Below are 14,825 nucleotides of genomic sequence, written 5' to 3'. Positions count from 1 at the left end.
TGTGTGAAGCAGTTAATACAAAATATAAAAAATAGTGTGTTCATGTACGACCTCATCATTTATAGTATGAGGCTGATAAAACAGGTTTTCAAGGCCTTTAACACATTCAAAATGTCTAATTGTTCTCAAAAAAATCCTGTTTTGAGAGCAAATAAAATCCAGCAGCAATAGGATCCTTTGAAAGAGGCCTTCCTTTTGTTTGAATAAAGTGCACAGGTGTTATGTAACATGTTTTCATTGTGATGGACTTGAATTGAAGCTCACACTGTATATGACTAATATCTGTGTTAGTTTGTGCAAACAGGCCCCGTCATATGACTGATTTTAACCCGAAACAATTCATATATTTTGTTTCTTTGTGCGTTTGTGACCAAAGAAATAAAATAGGAGTAGAGGGGACATTGAACTGTTTGTTGTGGTAATTTGACTAGTAAAAAAGATAATGGCGATTGTTGTTGCATAAAATGCCGCCACTCTGACTAGTCTGCTACGTTGATTTGAACGGGAATGTCTGTTCTACTCTACTCTATTCTATTTCTATGTTTGTGACTGTATGTGTTTTTCTTTGTCTTCTAGCTGAAGAACTCCCTGAAGACTGATCTGTGTCTGGACCAGGGCCCCGATAACGACAACGTCCCCATCCTGTATCTCTGTCACGGGATGACACCTCAGGTTAGAGCCCTCTATCTCCGCACCACTGTTTCATGCAGCGCGCAGCACAAAGACAGATTTAATACATCACCTCGATATTTTATTTCCATCTCGGGTTTTTCCCTACTCAATAAAACCTGTTCCATCTGGAAGAAAAATAACTTCCCTCTGCTTTCAGATTGAATCAAACTCAGTAGCCTCACCTCATAAAACGGGATCAGGTTTTCTATTTTGCCCTTTACAGAAACACTCCTCGATGTTTTTAAATACATATTAAACTCCATTTTTCACACACCTCCATTTACGGCTGACATGTCCTAACTGAGTCCGGCTCAGAATGAAATGCCACGTTATTGACGAAACACAATGTAGAATCCTGTTTTTCTGATTAAGTTAAATTGAACATTTGTCTCCGTCTCCTGCTTTCTAACACACAACCTGATAGACTTAAGGATTATTCCAACCGCTTCTTGCCTCTGTTTTTTTCCCCCAGTCAATATCTTTAAAGCCGTATCTCTGGACTACTTGTTCAGGACAGCCCAAATAAGAGGGAGTAAGTGTCTTCAAATGTTAGCACAGCTTGATTATCATTTACCTTCTCCTATCGATTCCTCCGTCCCATTATGTCGGAGAAGATTGTTTTCAGAGATTGTTTAACCTTGCCGTGAAGGCTGTAAACTTGTCCATATAGAGTGAGACTTGATCTCACATTATCCCTCTAGATTCAAATGGAAGTTTCTCCCTCGCTGCGCCTCATATTGATATTTGCACCGCAGTGCAAATTAAAACGGATTCAGGAGAAATCTTTATAATCTTGTGGAAAGCACTTTTTCCTTTACTTGTACAGCCCTTTCTGGGACCTAGATAACTTTAAAACTTGCTAATTATAAATCTGTTATATGCTATAAATCTCTCATAAATCCAGGCATTTCAAACAAAGGATTGGAGTAGCACCAGCGTTCCTAATGAGATTAGGGATCTCCTCTGCAAGACAAATCTAGTCTGCTCTATTTTTACGTTTCAGTGTTACATCATCGAGAGGAATTAGACCCTGGATTGCCTCCATAGTGACACATATACATAGCAAATGTTTGCTGTCAAAATGTTGCTGAGTTGCTGGACTTTGCGAGGCGCTGCGGTAATTGCAGCACATCGACGTGCTGAAAGTAAATCGCACAGCCACACATGAAAGGAAATTATATTACAAAGCTTACAGTCCAGCACGTGACTGACTTTACAAGAGCATGTTGTCAGCAAACATACTGTACAGCACTTCAGCTCGAGCAGTAATAAAATACAGCGACTTAAGCACATCAACAATAGAAAGCACAGCCACATACGGCCTGGCAGTCTGCGCGGCTCCGAAAATGAGCAGCACAAATGAAAAATTCACACTCGTCAGACTGTTGAACGTCTAGTGTGAAGGAGGCAGGAGGCTGTTTGGGCAACATGAGACAAATATGACTAAGAGAAGGATAAGAGTAAAAGCGAGACACGCAGCAGAATAAGCAGACATGGCCCTGGTGGTTTTTGTTTTAATAAAAGGAAATATCTCGGGGTGCTTTCACAGCTAATGAAGGTGCTGAGTCAGAGACGAGCTTTACCGCGGCCCCACTGTGAAATGCATAGACTTCCACCGACTGACTCTGTTTAATTGTCTGCTCTGATATGAATCTAACTCCCCCATAGACTTGTTACGCCTCTTTCTCATTTGGATTCTGTGTACTGATTTATGTGGCCTCCCTTCAGTTTAGTTTTTGTTCATTTGTTTCTTTTAAGCTGCTAGTAGCAGAAGAAGTACAGCGATCCTTTACTGAAGTAAAAGTACCAGTACAATAATGTAAAAATACTCGATAATTCAATATTGTTTTTCCATAAGCATTTAATGTATTTGTATGTAAAATAGTAATTATAGCTGTTTAAAAAAGGTAGCAGAGTAGAAGTTTACTTAGTACAAGTACCTCAAAATTATACTTATAAGTACAGCGCTCGGGTAAATTCACTTTACTTCCCTGCTTTGCTCTGTAAAATGCACAGATTAGTTATTTCTATTTTTATTTTTTTTATTATTATTATTATTATTTAACCTTTATTTAGCCAGGATAAATCCCATTGAGATTATAAATCTCCTTTGCAAAGGGGTCCTGGCCAAGATGGCATCTTAAAAGTTTCATAAAAACACAAATAACAGACGTAACAGCAAAAGAGCAAAAAGAGCAACATTTCACATTAAAGAGATTTAAAACAAACAGAAAGTTACAACAATCAGATAATGTTCATTTAGTGCATTCAGTGCGCAAATAATCCTTAATTTTTAAAATCTTGCATGCATATAAGATAATGTAGTTTAAAATGTCTCTGTAGCTCACATCAAGATGAGGCTCCAAAAACTTTAAAAGCACTTTCACCAGAAACGGTGCTGGTTCGAGGAACGACGGACGTTGCAGCTACTGATATAAACATAAATAAGGAAGCAGTTTGTTTAACGTGGCCTTGTACAGACAAATGTACCAATTTTCTATTCTACGATTATATAAAGAACACAAACCAACTTTCTCATACAAACTGCAATGATGTGTGTGGAAACCCGACTGTACTGTATGTCATCATATACAGTCCATCCTTTGTGCACTACACCAAACTAAAGCCAGCGTTACGCCAACAGACTGCGCTGGGTCTCTCTGTAAATACAATCCACATATTCCCTCTCTCTTCCATCTCTCTCTCTCTGTCATGCTTATACCACTCAGCCTCTTCTCCTGCTTTATTCCTGCAAATGATTTTCAGTTTTTGTCAGCTAAATATGAGCAAAAAATCATTTGGGATGGAGACCATCAGAGAGGGCACAATTATTTGGGTTTTCTCCCCATTCCTGAATTAATAATGAGCTTCTTTTGTGTGCCTTGCCTCGTCTTTCCTTGTCCTCCATTCAGTCAGCATAGCTGTATAAATATGCATAGTTAGTGTATGTAAATGTCTCTTTCATACCCAAAGACAACCGAAGAGCAATCCTCATTTGCTGCATAGTTTATTACCTGTATGGTCATATACAGCTCTGGAGGGAGCGTTATCTAAATGTCAACCACAGCAGTCTGAACCTACAGTACGGCACTATGCAGTTAGCAGGATGTGGTGTTTCTTTGCAGAATGTGTACTACACCAGTACTCAGCAGCTCCACATCGGGCTCCTCAGTCCAACCGTTGACGACGACGACAACAAGTGCCTGGTGGACGTGAATAGCAGGCCGCGCCTCCTCGAGTGCAGCTACGCCGCAGCCAAACGCATGAAGCTCCACTGGCTCTTCTCTCAGGTGACGACACACACGAACACACACGGTCAGAAAACACAAGGTTAACATTCAGTTTTCTGTTTACATTCAGCCTCAGTTAGGACAATTTGTTGACTGTGATAGGAAAACCAACTGTGTTGGCAGCTTTTAATCATGCGAGTGGTTTAATTTACTGTGTGACCGCCTCAGTTCTGTAACTCATTTAGACGTGAAGAGCCAGTGAAACTTGATGATTGTCTTTCTTCATTAGCTGTGCTTGCAAACTGTGTTTTAACAGAACAAGCAGCCACCTCACAAAATGCCCCATGACAGCGGGTGAATTGGATTTACTGCATGCTTTAATTTGGGCTCAAAGGACCTCATATTGTTAACTGCCACGCTGTCAGCACAGCGTTAATTATAGATTTTGTTCCCCTTTCAGTCAAATATGTATTTAAAAACCCAAATGTGCTTCATATTAGACGCTTGTTATAACTGTAGACCGTATATAAAGATGGGCGACCTGTCTCCACTTCCTCCCACTGTACAGAAGTGAAGCCAAAATATCACGGATACGGGAGCTGCCATCTTCAGATTCAGATTCAGTCATCGAGAGACTCACAGCTGTCAATCATGACGTCTCACCCCCTTTCTATAGACTGAAATAAATAATTAAAACATAACTTATCAGAAAAATGAACACTTGAAATGTGATAAGAACTACATAAAATGACAGAAACCATCTTTGGGGAAAATTTATTTGACGTGTACTTTGACTTTTTAGTTTGGCCTATCCGCTAAAATAGAGGAGGCAGGCTTTATGACCTATACTGCAACCAGCCACCAGGGTGCGTTCCAGATGTTTTGGCTTCACTTTTAGGGAGCTGTCATGTCGTCCATCTTTATATACAGTCTATGATTATAACGCATACAATATTCTTTTGACTTTGTCGCTGCTGGACTGCCGCTACAGGTTGGTTGGTTTTACGGCGCCATGGACATAAAGTGTGAAAAGCTTTTATATGCTTGAGCGCATACGTCCCATATCCTCACACTGAACTGTAAATGGTTATTTTAGTTAACTTTGTATAATTTAGTAAGCAGGATGGGACATATCAGCAAGACTGGGGAGTATCACGTCTCTGAAATATGACATCAATTATTGACAGTTTTGACTGCACATATGCAAAGTGTCCAACTCAAGCAGAAACAGATTGCCTTGATGCAGCCATAGTAGATTAGAGAGAGGTTTTTTTTGTTTAATCTTAATTCAAATTTTGCACAAAACCTGATTAACTGAAGATATTTTTAATCTCTTCCCAGTGAAACGTGCAAAATTACTTCACTTCCTTTATCCGCTGTAAAGACCTCTCGTTATCCACGAAGAAGAGCTTTTGATTTGTGGAAAGAAAAGAAATAGTGAGTGCATGTAAAGATCCGTCATACGTTGGTAGGTGCAGATTAGAAAAGCGAGCACATGTTCAGTGGGTGGGACTGTATGGTTTGTTCTGCTGGCGTGGGCGATACCTTTTTATTTCTCTGTAACGAATACAGATAGTTCTGCATATAGCGTAGTTGAATGTAATGCAAACCATAGCACCGTCAATCAAATAACAACCTTCCCACATGCTATATGCTCGCATATACATTCATTAGCAAGAAGCAGCCTGAAGAGGTTATATAGAGAAGTTGGCTGAGTGAAACCCAGTTGCTTCTTTTATCAGTTATTGCTCCAGCGATCCTGGGTTGTAGTTTGGCCTCCATCCAGGCCTCTGAATCACCACCCACATCTCTGATTTGTTAGCGAGTTACTCAGATATGTCTAGTGTTGTGCTAATGGGCTGCTGTCTCCTCCGGTTTGAGAAACAATCGGCCAATCAGAGCATTGTAAACAGCATTAAGAATAGGGATGTTGTTTTTCTGTGCAGGAGCCAGAAAAATCACTACATCTATGGATTGAGAAATAAACTGCTCTAAGCTACTGCCACTGAAGCTTCTTTAACTAAAACCTGAAGTCAACAGAACCGATGTGTCACTTTCCCTGGCCGACACAGAAATCAGCTAACGTTAGACCGAATTAAAGTGAAACAAAATGACAATTCAGTCTAATTATTAGGCTACTTTTAGTCAGCCAAGTTATCCAGATAACTTAGTAAACCAAACATCATCTCTAAATGAAATAATCATTCGATGCAGGCTTTGGGATTCTACAGTCAACACCTGGTTTGTGTCATTCTGTATTTGAAATATATTGTAGCATAAGACTATTAGATGTTACCTGGTTTTCTCTCTTATAGTATATATGCTATAATTTATAACTTTTATTACTCTGGGTAACTCAGTCCGTAACATCATCAATGAAAGAGCATCCTGGTCAGGCTGGTCAAATTATTTTTATTTATTACTAAAGGCCATTACACACCATGACGAATAAACAACACGAAAATGTGTAATACTCGCCTGCAAATATTATATGACTAGGTTTTTATTGTGAAAGGTAAGAACAGAAGGAGTGGCCCTGCTCTGCACTGCTTTTGTCAAGGTTGAAAAGTTTGCCGTCCTGACTATGGAGCCTCCGTGTTGTTGTTTCATAAATATAGCAAATAGGTGCAACTCAAAACGTTCCGCACAATGTGACTGGTTAATTGAAACCAATGTTTGTTGGTTCTGAAAAACAAATTACATTGCTTTTTCGACGCATAATATTTGTGTTCTGTGTGAAAGTATTCATGAAAAAAACAACAGTTTGAAAAAATATGTTGGCAAATTAATCGCACAAAAAAAATGGCGCTGGTGTGTAACTGCCTTAAAGGTAGACATTATTTGATAGAGGTTTCTTACCTGAAAATTAAAAACAAATGTTTTATATTAACAACAACAGTATTTACTTAATTTACGGTAACACTGTTTGGATAGTCCTCCTACAAATAGTTATAGAATATTTGTAACATTTCAACAGCTTATTAGTTGAGCTTTGTCTGTAGATGTTTAACAGATTACTGTATGTGACAATTCATGATATTCTCAGAACAATCACTCCTGTATAGCATACTGTAGGTTGAGTGAGTAGTTCAAGTTTAACTAAATCATTCTGAGAATATGCAGGTATGTTCATGAATTACATACGTAAAGATCTACAGATGAGGCGAAACAGTTGAATTGTTGAATTTCAACTAATAAGCCGTTGAAATGTTACAAATAATCTGTTTGGATCGTCCGCCTACAAATAGTTTATAGTGTTACAATCAGCAAGCAGGTATGCAGGGGTCCAAGCACCCCGACAGCATTCAGAAGCAAAGACGCACCAACCAAGAGTATGAGTCCGTTTCTGAATAGAGCTTAAACAGGTGGTTTTCTTTGTGAGCCTTGGCAGGCCCAGGCACTCTCCTGCAGTGCACACTGCCAGGATCTCATCCAGCCTTGGAAAACTTGGCCATGGAGCTTGTGTCTGCGTCAAAAGTATTTTTTTTTAAAAAACGTGTAAAAGTATCTTCAAGTTTGGATACTAATCTTTGCTCTAAAAGGCTGGAAAAAATATATAAATATATAAAATATTAAATATATTACATCTTTTTTCATGTTCTCTTCCTTAATGCTGGAGCTTGAAGGTTCAACATTGACCCTGCAAACAGGAGCTCAACAAAATAATGTTAATGTTGTTTGTTTCTGAAGCTTTCAACCACAACGTGTGGCCTTCCTCAGCTCAGCTCAGTTGTCATGGAGATGGTTAAAATGTTGTCACATTATAGAATATGATAATTTTATAATCTCTGCAGTTCACAACTCATCTGAAAGCTGGCACAGTGTAACCTAGAGTGGGGATCTGAAACGAATCTGGCTTTAGCTGATACCCATAAGTTTAAAAAACGCCTTGATTGCCCCATTCACTGCTTTTATGGGCTGGCTAAGGACACCGCCACATAGTGGTCCATAAATGGCCACTTTCAGCAGTTATTACCATCTGTTATCTATCACATAAAATGTCTCTTGGACCTCACAGATAGGCCAAACTCTGAAAATACAGAAAGAGTAATTTAGTTCAGTCTGTACAACCTGTCCAATCTTTAGCTCTTTTTTTCCCCCCCACATTGCTCTCATAGTATTGGAAAGAGCTCTCTCCTCGCTGCTATCTCCTCGCAGCTCTCTCCACACTGTATTGACTGCTGAAGGCCTCCTCTTCAGTCACTTGCCCTTGGTCTGCCCCGACGCTGTAATGAGAAAATCCTACTGCGTTTCATCGGGACACGCTGGAATATTTTTGCAGAGCTTGATGTGCTCAGAATCGGGCAACAGCTGTCATATTAAAGTTTGTAAATTGCTGGACCGTACTTTATTTTTGCACTAAAGTTTTCGCTCGTCCTCCAAGCATATTTCCCACCTGCCAATTAGAAATTAAATGATTGATTTAAATAATAGTACAATGGCTCTGAAACTACGAGGTTTTTGTGTCCTTCATGCCTTTGTTTCAATTTCTCTTTCAACTCAACACCAGATGTTTTTGTGTCTTTCGTTTTCCTCTTTTCTTCTGCGTATTCCCTTATAATCTTGGCCCTTGCAAGGAAGAACACTAATGACTACACTGGCAATTGCAATGTTGTTTTTGCCTTGAAACCATTTTTGATGCTATCTGGTGGGCCCAATGAGGATGGTAGTGTGATTCAGCCAAAACGCCCAGAGCTCAGGGTGCTTCAGCTGCACACATCCATTCACAGCAGTGTGGGTTTAACAGAGGCAAGTTATATTGTGCACACAAATTGTTCTTTTGGAGCGCGGCACAATTTTCACCAGCCTGCTTTTATCTTTTCAGGGAGGATCCATTCAGAACAGGAAATCAAAGAGATGCCTAGAGCTTGTAGCGAGCAGCGACAATGAGTTTGGCTACCAACTGGCTCTGCAGAAATGCACTGGACAGAAATGGTTCATCACAAACGTGCTGTTTAGCAGCGCCTTATGATCGACTGCTGAAGGGAAGAGCGGAGTGAATAAGTTGTTTCTTTTGTGTGTGTGAAAGAATAAGACGCAGGAGTCGGGACAGGAGATTGAACAGGAGTTGAACACGATCATTTTGAGCTCCACGATGTCCTCCGATGAGCCGAGTCGACATCACATCGTAAATGTTAAACATTTTATTTTGCCTACAGGATCAGCCATAGTTGGCGGGTATTTTGCAGATTTGACAAGGTAGTATATTTAGTATATTTTGTGGTACAGTCAGATTTTCGTTGACTTAAAAGATGTAATGGGTCCAATATGTTTTTGTATTTTGTTCATAATTGCTACTGTGTAGCAAGCTTTCTGAACCCGTCCCTGCTGTAATTATTTTATTTTAGTGTCTCAGGTTTGTAGGTTTATTATGCGATTCAGCTGTACAGTTGTGGGAAATGTTGGAATAAATCTGAAAATGATTATTTTCTACATGTAAATATTTTGATTATTTGTAATATATAACAGTAAAATAACTCATGTAAACTACTGAGTGCAAGTGCTTTTTTTTCCTTTTGTTGTGGCGCAATCTGTGATTCAACTCTTAACAAAAAGGGTTGAAATTAAAAGGACTGGAATCTGCTGTCAATCCCAAATAGATTTTTTATTGTCAAAAATGTTGGGTATGTACGTTGGCTCTGAGAGTTTAATGCACCGCAACTAAAGAAAACCTATGCAGATATACAAAACACTTCATCAGTTTGACTACACATACAGTATACAGCATACATAACAAAATGTACTGCAAAGTCAGACAACAACCAAATACAGAAATGCTGCAAGTTGCAGAAAAAAAGAAACGGAACTGAGCAAGATTCCAGGGGGACATGCACGTGAGTCGTTGTCGTGATATGTGGGTAATGAAGTGACGTATGACTTACACATTGTCTCCCACAGGAGGCGTTAGCAGAGCAGCTGAAACACCTCTCATGTAGACATGCCATAGTGTGACGGGCTTTATTGGCCTGTACTGTATTCTATAGATATTTGCTGTGCAATATGGGAAATATAATCCAAATGTTAAAACTGAAATAAACTTTAATTGTTAGCTCATTTTCCAACACCGTCGACAGGTGGTCAACTTAAGTGTGTTTCTGTATTTGGTATTTGTGTTTTCCGTTTTAGTTTGGTCATCTTCAGCAATTCCGTTACCGTGGAGAACTGAGGCTCGTTTCCCGTCGCAAAAATGTGCGCTAACTTTGTGAGAGCCCCAAATCCAAAAATTGACACCATCGGCCATGTTGGAAATGATCTTTTCAATGATTTCACCGACAATGCTGAACAGTATCTGGGACTTTTTGGGTCAAGGAATTCATAAATTATGTCGTTTTGATGATTTGACCTATTTTTGACCTTCAAATCCAAGATTGCTGCTGATTTTCAGCACTGAAAGGTCAATTTTTCAAACTCATAGAGCCTTCTTCTTAGGGCTCTAATGAAAGCTCTGGTCATGCTGAGTTGAGTTACGGACTACAAACTACAATTAAGTACACAGAGGTCATTTCAGAGGTCAAAAAGGTTATCGTTCGTAGTTGATTAGAAACAAACCTTCGCTCTCCATGGTCAAGTTGATGACTGTTTTCTTAATTGCATTTGTTTTGTCTATTTACATTTGTTTTTTTTTAGTTGCAGTGTGAACTCTCAGGGCCACCATAGATTTGGTTAATAACAAAGACTGATGTACATGCAGACACACACAGCATTTAGAAAATACAGAGTCATGGAAGATGTCGTCGGTTTGTAGTGACAAATGCAGAGGCAGGAGCTGAGAAACGAGGCTGCTTTCTGCTCCGACTGTTGTGAGCACCTGGGGAGGAGACGAGTGGCACAGCCTGTTTTCAACATGCCAGTCCTCATTACCATCCACATTCAAGCAGAGCTCGGCAAACCATGGCATTAAATATACATGGAAACTCACTTTCATCAAAAGGATCTCCCTCACTAACACGTCTTAATATATGCAATAAGAGCGCCTCTGCATGCTCAAACTTTTGAATGAAAGCAGTTCAACAAAACAGTATTCCCATGCACATTGCATCCTCTTTTAGCTGACCTCACATACTGATTTCCTGCTGCTTTCCAAACGCTACTTTCAACTTTAAAATGACCGTAGATGGGGAATCTGTGTGTGTACATTTGCTTAATATTCTATTATCATACATACATTTATCACCCTTGTTGATTTAGCACATCATCTGGGGCCAGAAAATGACTTGAAATAAGGTTTATTTTTGGTTGGCACAAAGTACACTGTGATGGAGCTGCAGAGCTGTCTGAGCATGAGTCACGTACTATGTCTCCGAGAATTGCTGGCCTGATTTCGATGAAGCCGGGGCGATAAAATGTCTGTCTTCCCTTTGAGATCTAGCATTTGCGAAATTACAGTCATTTACCCTTGATATGAGAATTAAAGACTGACTTTTAACAGGTACGTCTTCTGCCTCTCTGGAGCAACTGTCATGAATATTTTATTCATATGAGCAATTTGTCACAAGAGACAGGTTTTATTATGGAGAGTGCTTCTTCAATTTCCAGAAATATACTGATGTGATTTTGCTTTTTATATAACTGAAACTACTTGGACCAAAAGGGCAGTGTGTATTATTTGTGGGAAACATGAGGTTTACTGTTGAAAATGGGAGAAAATGTGTCTCGGAAGAAATATTGCTCCTTAATCCCCACCAGTTTTGTTGTTGTCCTTATTCAATTCTTTTTGCTTAGCTAGACTATGTGCAGACTGAGAGCTCCTTTGGGAAGATTTGGGTAAAAACATGCTGTTGAAACGTGGCGATAGTAGAATAGCTGTAGCTCAGGTAAGGCTTTAGATTACCGCATGCGAATCACAATGTAATTATTATCAAGAACGTAGGGGTAACAGAAAAATACTTACTGGGTACCTACCTCCCAGGGAGGAGGTAAAATGACTATGTACCTATTTAATAATTAATATCGTTACTGGGTAAGAAGACAGGAAAATGGGGAAAAAAACAGCCAATGTTGCAATGAAATTAGTTATGATGTGCTTTACTTTTTAAAGAAACGTGTAACATTTGGGGGATCTATGGGCGGAAATTGAATCTAATATTAATAAGTATGTTTTCTTTAGTGTTTAACCTGAAAATAAGAATTGTTGTGATTTGTTGTGAAACCTTAGATTGAGCCGTTTATATCTACATAGGGAGAAGGTCCTCTTCACGGAGCCAGCTGTCATGTTTCTACAGTAGCCCAGAACGGACAAACCACTGTGTTAACTTTTCCTGCTTGGGCCGGAGTGGATAACGTTACTCGCTCCGGAGTTAACCCCCGTCACTCCACTCAGCCGCTGGAAAACAAGACACAGGAAACATCTGTTGGTCTTGAGGAGCTGCAACATTTATTTCTGCACAAACTGCAACTTCCACTGAACATTCACTTGAAATTCTCAAAGCTTAACTAACTCTGTTTTCTGGCCACTGCACACATACGCCGCCGCTCTCTCTCTCTCTCTTGCTTCACCACTCACTTCCCACGTACACACATACACTCTCCACACTGACTCTGCTCTAAATGACCTACTCTTACATCAACTGGCTCTAGATGAGGCCATTCGCGTTTTCACGTTGGCCACTGTAGTTCTTCTACACGCTTGGTACACGGGAGAAGCTGCAATCTGCAACCTCACCGCTAGATATCGGCAGATGTTGCATACTGGATCTTTAGATGTTAAATGTAGTTTTGGATTTCCAATGCAAGATCCATCTGACGAATAAAACTAAATCTACTGCCACACATAGTGGCTCCTTTTCATGACATAGCTATTGTTAAAGGACATATAGGCTTAGCCTTTTCGTTCTATAGGTCTTTTAAAAAGTATTTACAACCGATTTATTTGCAACACCATAATCTAAAGTCGCTGTCCTGGCTACATAGCAGGCTGGTTTTGTTACCGTTATTGTTGTTACTGTTTGTTACTAACTGGGGAAATCATTGCAGATCGCAATATTTTGTGTGGCAATATTGTTTCAATAAAGGGATGTCAAGTATCAATCTTTTATTATATAAACTAACCGCCTAACCGTCCTTATCAAGTTTGTACCAACCATGTGATGTTAGCTTGTTGGGAAGAACGCTAAGTAGCGCTCAAAAGTTACGCTTTGGCAAGGAAAAACTGGCATGGCCATATTCAAAGGGGGGCCTTGACCTCTGACCTCAAGATACGTGAATGAAAACGCTGAGATGAGCAGAATGAAAAATGTATCTTATTAAATAAAACAGAGGTTGACAATCTGCATAATTTGCCGTTGAAAAAGGAAATAAATCACAATATACGTATCGCTACACTCCAAATTTCCCCACTGTAGGACTAATAAAGGAATATCTTATCTTATATATCTTATCGCAATACTCAGCATATCGCAAAATGTTTAAAAGCGCAGTAGTAAAGTATCGTGATAATATCGTATCGTGGGGCCTCTGGTGATTCCCACCCGCAATAGCTTCATATTTAGCATACAGATAGGAGAGTGGTACAGATCTTCTCATCTAACTTCCGACAATAAAGCAAATATGCCTATTTCCCAAAATGTCGAACTATTCCTTAAAATAAAATCTACGTCACCCCCCACCTCTCTCTCTCTTTCTCTCTCTCTCTCTCTCTCTCTCTCTCTCTCCATGTGTTTCTGTATCTCTCTCTGCCTCTATAATTCATCTTTTGTCTCTTGTGGAAGAAGGTTCTGAGAGGCAACCTATCATGTCTTGTCATTATTTTGTGCGCCCGACATGGAGACATTAAACATTGAGGACTATATTCCTGGCAGAAGTCCTGGTATGATCAGGGGAATCAGCTGAGTTTTGAACACCTTGTGGCAAAAGGAAGCAGCTTGTCAGAAGTGAGAATAACACCCCTCAGGATGCAGAGAGGAGGCTTTCTCTGTTCTCTCTCCTGCAGGTGAGCCACAGGTAGCTGAGGGGAAGCTGTCAGTACCTGCAGGGCGTATGGGACAACACACGGGAAAAGACACTGGGAATAGTCTAAGCAGCTACTTCTCAGTTGAAAATAAACATAAACCCTGCCAAAGATGAAACGACTCTTCATTTACAATCTGCAGGAGGACAACAGTGTTAGAGGCTTTAAGCTGAAAAAACTGATTTACCAGAACAGTGCATGTGGGTGTGAAATTTGTGTTCACCGCACAGCCAAAATGCTTCACATGTGGATAAATGTCACTGTTAATTGTTTTCCGTGAGAGTGAATCTGACTTGTTACCATGGCTACAAGTCCTAAACTGCATATTCTCCTACTCCGATATCCCCAGGCATCGGACGATAGGTGAGCACATTAGCTGAAAAGACCTGACAGGATGTAATTGCCCGCAGATGCAGATGTAACTTTAATCTTTGCCCTTTTTATTTCACGCTTGAATGCTTTGACCTACAGGCTGACAAATCTATTTGTTTTTGTGCAGATCTGTCTCAGTTGTATGTGAAGTAAAGGAGTGTAATGGTGGATAAGGGATTTGCTACAGTGGAAATGCATCTCATGGGGAGGTCTGAAGTCATAATGAAAAAGGCTGAAAGTGAGGGGCAAATCATCTCTGATCACCCAGGCAGACATGTTTCAGCGCAGGAGATTAAACTGAAGTAATGCAGTTTTATTCTGTCCCCATAGAGACACAGTGCAGCGTGTCATACTCTGAAAACCACACCCACTGGAGGGGAAACAAGTGGCGCCACAATATTCAAAAAAGGGCTAAAATGCTGAACAAAAAAGCTAGTTAAAAACATCCGATTTCAGCATGTCAAAGGATTATTATGTCTACCCAGGGTGCAATTGATAACCAAAATGATGCATGATGATTAAGATGATGAAGCGAGCTGTTAGCAAGCTACCGTAGTCGTGACCCCCCCCCAGAATAACCAGGTTGGTGTTCGCGAACCGCCCCT

At 39.9% G+C, this 14,825-nt stretch overlaps 1 protein-coding gene across 1 annotated transcript in view; it reads left to right on the top strand.

Moving 5' to 3' along the window:
* galnt18b (UDP-N-acetyl-alpha-D-galactosamine:polypeptide N-acetylgalactosaminyltransferase 18b) overlaps positions 1-9,396 on the top strand; it is a 96,091-nt gene extending 86,695 nt beyond the window's left edge. Inside the window, exons 9-11 of the mRNA XM_074617117.1 lie at positions 577-672; positions 3,798-3,962; positions 8,728-9,396. Of these exons, the coding sequence (XP_074473218.1) occupies positions 577-672; positions 3,798-3,962; positions 8,728-8,874 (408 nt within the window). The 3' untranslated portion in view covers positions 8,875-9,396. The remainder of the gene's footprint in view (positions 1-576; positions 673-3,797; positions 3,963-8,727) is intronic.
* The last annotated feature ends 5,429 nt before the right edge of the window (positions 9,397-14,825 follow it).

The sequence above is a fragment of the Sebastes fasciatus genome, chromosome 2 (genome assembly GCF_043250625.1).
Source record: "Sebastes fasciatus isolate fSebFas1 chromosome 2, fSebFas1.pri, whole genome shotgun sequence".
Taxonomy (NCBI): Eukaryota; Metazoa; Chordata; class Actinopteri; order Perciformes; family Sebastidae; genus Sebastes; species Sebastes fasciatus.
Note: the sequence above shows the minus strand (reverse complement) of the source record. Positions and strands in the feature narration are given on the sequence as shown.